Source organism: Nicotiana attenuata, unplaced genomic scaffold (genome assembly GCF_001879085.1).
Source record: "Nicotiana attenuata strain UT unplaced genomic scaffold, NIATTr2, whole genome shotgun sequence".
In the NCBI taxonomy this organism is placed as follows: domain Eukaryota; kingdom Viridiplantae; phylum Streptophyta; class Magnoliopsida; order Solanales; family Solanaceae; genus Nicotiana; species Nicotiana attenuata.
In genome coordinates this window covers 164,944-172,107 of record NW_017671772.1, presented here as the reverse complement: position 1 = coordinate 172,107, position 7,164 = coordinate 164,944, and the positions used below count along the sequence as shown (strand labels likewise).

At 34.4% G+C, this 7,164-nt stretch overlaps 1 protein-coding gene across 1 annotated transcript; it reads right to left on the bottom strand.

The window, feature by feature from the left end:
• Positions 1-6,135: 6,135 nt before the first annotated feature.
• LOC109210130 lies at positions 6,136-6,648 on the bottom strand. Its single transcript, XM_019373499.1, has one exon. The coding sequence runs from the start codon at positions 6,646-6,648 to the stop codon at positions 6,136-6,138; it is 513 nt and encodes a 170-aa protein (XP_019229044.1).
• Between the last annotated feature and the right edge of the window lie 516 nt (positions 6,649-7,164).

Sequence of the window (7,164 nt, the reverse complement as noted above, 5' to 3'; positions counted from 1 at the left end):
TGATGTTATAAGAAACAATTCTTCAATTTCAGCTGAAGCACACCCCCATCTTTTTTCTCTTTTTTTTTTCAAGAAGATTTCATTCAATTCCAAACTTATATAATAGAAACCTGAAATCTAAATGGTTCTTCCAAAAAAAATCTTGAAAGAACTACTATATAAAATAGATGATATCTGCTCATAACTAAGTGAGAATACTAAGTAAAGAAATTAAAACTAAATTAACAAACTCAAGTTAAGTGTAGAACTAAACTAATCAAAAGAATATAACCAAATTGATTAAAAATTCGAAACAGAGTAAATGTAAATAACGAAGGCCGCCATAGGCGACCCCAAGCTTTTCGCTTGTTCTTCTTCTAAATGTCCATCATAGTCTACGGCTCAATAGTAATGATTCCATGCTGGGGTGGGGCGAGTCTTGCATTAAAACTCATATTGCTCCAAGTACATATGCCAAACAAAGAAAGAGAAAAGCAATAAATTAGAAAGAGGGAAGTTAGAAATAGACTTGGACAAAAATTTACAGCAAGATTATGAACTAAATTAACAAGCTTATGCCAATAGATTTATGGTCTTTATCAAAGCCTGAATACTAACTTTTCATATTCATATGAAATCTAAAAGGTCGAAAAGATAAATATGGTCAACATAATCCTTCACACTCCGAAAAAACATGGTTTTCAACTTTCATATTAAGTCATTAAAGTCCTTGCAGCATGCCCTTCTAAAAAAGAATAACGAAGTAGCAGCGGACTTTNAAGAAGCTCAAGAATATATTTGGATTAAACAATAATTTATCAAAAAATGTTCAGATTTGAACTCAAAAACTTACTTGATCTCAAATGATTAATTACAGAAGAGCTCGTCTAAACTAAAAAAATGGACACAAAGTCCTAATGATACTTAACGCTCGTTTTGGATGAAAATGTATATCAACCGGTTAATCTTATATTCAAGGAAAACAATCTCGTACTTCATGGAAAATCTTAAAGATAGATTAAGACTTAAAAGAATGTTCTACATGTGTATTTACCAAAACACTCGGCTAGACTCAGAAAAATCTAACTTAATGTCGTTAGAAACTCACTTGACGAGAAGTTTTTGGAAGTATCATTTTAAGTCAAACTGATTTTATATTCTTACATATAAATGTTGCATTTTATGTGATTAAAATAGTACCAAATTGATAATAAGAGTAAAGATTCTATATAACTAAGCATACTATACTAACACAAATTCTAACATATAATTCCAGAAATTGGAGATAAATTCAATTCACACAGGTCAAATAGCTGAATGATAAGGAAAAAAAGAAATGAAACGCCATAGGCGTCCCCAAGCATTTCGCTTGTTTTCTTGCTATCGTGTACATTCTGAGGAGGATGGTATGGGATGTGATGACTCCATGCTCGGGTAGTGTGGAGTCTCGAGTGAGACTCCGTTTTTGCTCCAAGTGCATATACAAAGACAAACAAAAAATAAGAATTAGAAAATGGAATCTGATTCTTTATACTAGATAAGATATAAATAAAGAGGTAAAGACTCATAATATAATTCATCTACAAGATGAAACGCTCCACATAACACTGTTTTCGTCAAGAAGAAATATGAGATTTGTATTCTATAGCTCTAACATCAAGGTTCAATATTTAACTTATGGCAAAACTTTATTCCATGAAAAAAATATTATGACTAAGTGACAATGTCTATCTTATACTATTCAATTACAAAAGCTAGTCAGCTATTTTGTTCAGAAATATCACAACAATGGACCAATAAGCCAAATACCCATTTTCCTTATCCAAAAGCAAATTCGGTTATTTCGAGAACTTAGAACATGACGTCTATCACAAAGGCAACAATCAAATATATCCAATATACATCAATTTTAAGATAACTAATGTATAAGAAGGAAATGTCGGATTCATGGACAAGGTATCTAGTATCGCATCGGCAGTAACATATTTAAGATTCAAACACTTCATACTTAGACAGAGGAAAACATATTGAGAAGCTGACGGAGCTTATAGGCATAATCTTTAAGTCATTAGAAAAAGAGAATTATACATGGATTCTAAAATCTCATTGATAATACGAATCCCATGGTCATTCCTAGAAGCAAAGTAAGTTTCTTTCTTTAAATAAGCTTGCAACATGAAGAAAAGAGTGACTCAGGCTAAACAAAATAAATCAGTTAGCCAAGCATAGGTTATAGCAGTAAAGTATGAGTCCTACGATATCTAAATTTGACTAATCCTAGAGTTACATTTTCTGTTACTTGAAAACAACAAAAGGAGATGTATTAGCACTTCAAACAAAACGTGTCTCTTTTCTGATGTTTAGAATAAGCAATCATTTACATATTAATATTACCTCGTTTAATTACATTAGCAAATTATTATACTCATACGCAGCTTATACACGAATTTTACAAAAAAAATAATTCTAACTCATTGCTAAAATAAAGTAATCATTTAAACTACATAATTAGAAAGTTATTTTTTCTAGCATAGTGCTTTCTATGGCATTTAAACTAGAAGAGCAGCAAACTCAGAATCATATTTTGAACACGAAAAGACCACAATAATCATAGAGTTAACTCAGAGGAAGAAAATTTTAGCTAATAAATACACGCTGGATAAAATTTGAAACTGGTTACTTTGATCAAAGAAATATGCAGATGGTAACACCTTAAAGGAAAAAGCCAATATTAAGAACTACATACTATCATCAGCTATCTATTCATATAAAGACTTAGTCGAACTCTTTACTTTCATTTAAATTTTATTCAAACAGGATACCTAAGTTCATGATTTCTACACACCAATCAACTCTAAATCACAATTCACACACATAATAAAATACAGTTCATTCAAACAAACGTACAATCATTTCAGATATTTAAAGAAGAAGAAAAAAAAATATTTCAGTTACTGACCTTTTGCGGTGCAGGAACTGGGGCGTGGATATTGCCGTCACTAGTAGAACTTCGCCAAACCGCTCGGCCTAGTTACGAAAATCTCCGTCACAGTTGAAAACCAACAGAGATCCCAAAGAGTAAGTTTTGAATTTTCTTCTAAAAGAAAGAATTAGAAACAGTAGCTATTTGAGGGCTATAGGCGGTAGGTTCCGGTTCTCCCCAAATTGCTACTAACGCAGATATTTATAGGAGATGAATTAGGGTTCCTCTGGGGTTAGTTTGGGCGGGATTCTTGAAGGGTTAGGGTTTCAAACGGATCAAGAACCGTTTGAAATGACGTGTAGAAGAAAGAAAAAGGACGATATGGGCAGGAGAAGCAGGGATTCGGTTGCCAAAATTGTGAAATCTTGGAGGAAACAAAAAGAGAACCCTTTTTTACCTTTGTCAACTTCATTGTAAATGGTAAATGAATTTTGAATTCTTCCATCAAATTGCTTTGAGTTTGCAGAAAGTTTCCTTAGAATAGCTATACAAATTTCTGATTATAAATTTGAGAGTCAAATTTTGCCAAGAAAATAGAAGGAGCCAAAACTTTTCTGCCATGGCAGACAAAAGAAACGCTGGTTTTCTTTGAAAGAGGGAAAGAGATGAACCCTAGTCAAAATTAATTTTAATTTTAGAAATAAATCCAACCATTGGATTAGATGCATCTAATGGCTGAGATTAATCTTGATATAAGTAAATAAGGTATAATAAAATAAATAAAGCAAAGCATTTATTTGGAATTCTCTAGAAGATAGAAGAAATGATCTTGACCATTAATTTAAAATGGACTAGATCTGATGAATCCATGTGGCAAGGTGTGGGGTCAAAGTGTTAAGGGATGAGGAGAGCATGTGCTAGGAGTGTGTTGGTCATGGGATTTGTACCGTTGGCGCCTATGTGGCGCTGATGTGGAGGCTTATGTGGCGCTTATGTGGAGTCCATATAGATGAAAGAGCTAGGTAGATGGGCTGGCGGGTATGGGCTATTTTTATGCTATTTTGGTTGATTTATGGGGTCTAAAAATTTGAAAATGTGTTATAAAATTGGCCCCATTTTAAATAACATTAAACTTTACCAAGATGATCTAATTTGCATTTAAAAGTCCCTTTTCACTTTAAATTTTACTATGCTTCCATAATTCTAATAATTTATGATAAAATATATTATATTATATTATTGTAAAAAAAATTAATATCTAATATGTATGCATTTATATATAGAATAAGAAGTAGAAAAAAATAAAATATAGTTTGGCAAATAATGTTTGTATTAATTATTTGGATGCATTAACATTAAATAATAAAATGATAGTGACTAAGTAACTAAAATAATAATAACGACATAATTACAATAAATATGTTAAATTATATCAAGGCTAATGATTATGTTTTATTTTAGAAAAAATCTTGAGGCTAGAAAAAAATATAACAAATATTTTGGATAAAAATATGTAAAATATATTTAGTAAATTATTAAGAATTAGGAAGTATAGAGAAATTGCTTATGAAAAAGGAGGGCCAAAATTGGTTGTCAACAGCTGCCCCTCTTTGACCGTGGACGAGGAAAGAGTCTTCGGGCAAAGAAATTGACTTAGTGACCAATTTTGTCCCGATTTGTAAGTATGGATCAGAATGTTGGAAGGATTATAACATGAAACTTGGCAGGCTTGTGAAATGGAAAGAAACTTTACAGAGTTATGGCCGAACGCTGATTTCGGAATCGCCCACACACCTCGGGTTCTACGAGAAACAAGTCCTATGTAATTCTAGACTTATGGTGCTATGAAGTAGGACTTAGTGATTGATGCGGATCCTAAAATGCTGCCCCAGTGTCGAATTATGGAGACACAAGGTGTAAGACACTGGGAATCATGAAAAAAAATGTGCTAAAATAAGGATTTTGGCTAAGATTTTGGTAGTCAAGCCGAACGGAATCCGAAAGTAGACCTTTGACTTTTGCCGGCGAGTCTGGTTTCCTCCCCAGCAAACTGCCCCAGTTCGCTGCTTAGATAGAGTTCCATGTTGTGCTAAATTTCCTGCTAAACTCAACAAGCTAGGTAAAATTGTCAGTAAACGAGATATAAAAATGCGATAAGTCATAACAATAATTTTATTAAAATGACACCTCTAAGCCGTTAATTTATCATAAAATAAGCCAGGTATGTTAAAAATAATTCTTTGTTCATGACTAATGAAATGAGGCTTTGAGCCAATGATTCATGTAAATGGTGCCTTTCAGCGATGACTTATGTATGATTGATGAAAATGAGGCATTTAAGCCAATGATTGATGACTATGAGGCATTTAAGCCAAATGACTGATGAGGCCTTCTAAGCCAAATGATTCAAGGTAATAAAAATATTTGTGGTGCATTTGCAAGGCAATGGTGCATTTAAAAGTAATGGTGCAGTGTATTTGAAAGCATTTGCATTGTGCATTTGCAAGCAATGAAAATCTCAATGTATAAAAAAATATTGTAAAGTTCCAAAATTATCATTAGAAAAAAAATCTCAAACTTGGATTTTAAAGATAATCAATATTCAAAAGATGTAATTTTCTATAAAATACTATAAAGAAATTCAAACCGCTCGACGAAGGGTCTTGGTATTTATATTCGTTATTGATTCTTCTGCTTCCTCTATCTTGAAAATCTGCACTCAAAGAAAAACTTGTGAGTTTGGGGGGGGGGGGGGGGGTAAGGTTGATTCGTGTTGACTTTTATGCACTGGCCTTTGATAGTCTTGCGCTTCCCATTTTGTTTGGACTTGTAGCCTCCGCCCAACACTGAATCTTGGCAAACGAATAGTTAAGAAATTTTGATTAAAAAAAATCTATTTTAATAAATAAAATATGCATAAGATTTTTATAAAAATAAAGATGTTGCCGAACTTTGCATTGTGACATGCTTGTGAAACAAAGTGAACGTCCTCATCTGAAATCCTGTTATTCGTCTTGCTTGACCATCCTTTGTCAATGACCGATGCCTCCTCATGACGACGCCTTCAACAAAAGCCCAGTTTCCAGCTTGGGGAAATATTGAATTTTTATTATGATGAGACCGAACCCACAGGGCTGCCTACGTATCCCCTCTTAAACGGGAATCAGGTCAAACGTAGTTCATTTATATTAAGAATCATTACATAGAAAAGAAAGAGGTTGCCAGATATGCCTCTAGACGTAGTATCTCTTGACTGCATCTGCGTTGATGGGCTTGGGCCATACTTCACCATCCATTTCTGCTAAAATCAGTGCTCCTCCAGTCAATACCCGATGCACCATGTACGGACCTTGCCAATTTGGTGCAAACTTTCCTTTAGCTTCATTTTGGTGCGGAAATATGCGCTTCAAAACCAATTGCCCCGGTTTGAATTGTCGTGGTTTCACTTTCTTGTTGAAGGCCCTGGCCATCCTGTTTTGATAGAGTTGACCATGGCAAACTGCATTCATTCTCTTCTCGTCAATAAGCATTAGTTGTTCGTACCGATTCTTCACCCATTCTGCATTGCTCAGCTCGGCTTCCTGGATGACCGTCAAAGATGGTATTTCAACTTCCGCAGGTAATACAGCTTCAGTTCCATAGACCAGAAGATAAGGCGTTGCCCCAGTTGATGTTCTGACTGTAGTGCGATATCCAAGGAGAGCAAATGGTAGATTCTCATGCCAATGCTTGTATTTATTAATCATCTTCCGCAATATCTTCTTTATGTTCTTGTTGGCTGCTTCAACGACTCCATTCATCTGAGGTCGATAGGGAGTGGAATTTCGGTGAGTAATCTTGAACTTATCACATATTTCTCGCATCAAGTTACTATTGAGATTGGCTCCATTATCTGTAATGATTGACTCAGGAATTCCAAATCGGCAAACGATATTGTTGTGGACAAAATCTGCTACCACCTTCTTTGTAACTGACTTGTAAGAAGAGGCTTCTACCCACTTTGTAAAGTAATCAATAGCTACCAAGATAAATCTATGCCCATTTGATGCGGCAGGCTCAATAGGGCCGATGACATCCATGCCCCAAGCTGCAAACGGCCAAGGAGAACTCGTCACATTGAGTTCATTTGGTGGGACTCGAATCAAATCACCATGGATCTGACACTGATGACATTTCTGTACAAAACGAATGCAATCTGTTTCCATGGTCATCCAAAAGTAACCTGCTCGCAGAATTTTCTTTGCCAAAGTAAACCCATTCAT

Bases quoted from the DNA above. Each gene is read 5' to 3' on its own strand.
- LOC109210130 (XM_019373499.1), bottom strand. From the start codon at position 6,648: ATGATTAATAAATACAAGCATTGGCATGAGAATCTACCATTTGCTCTC.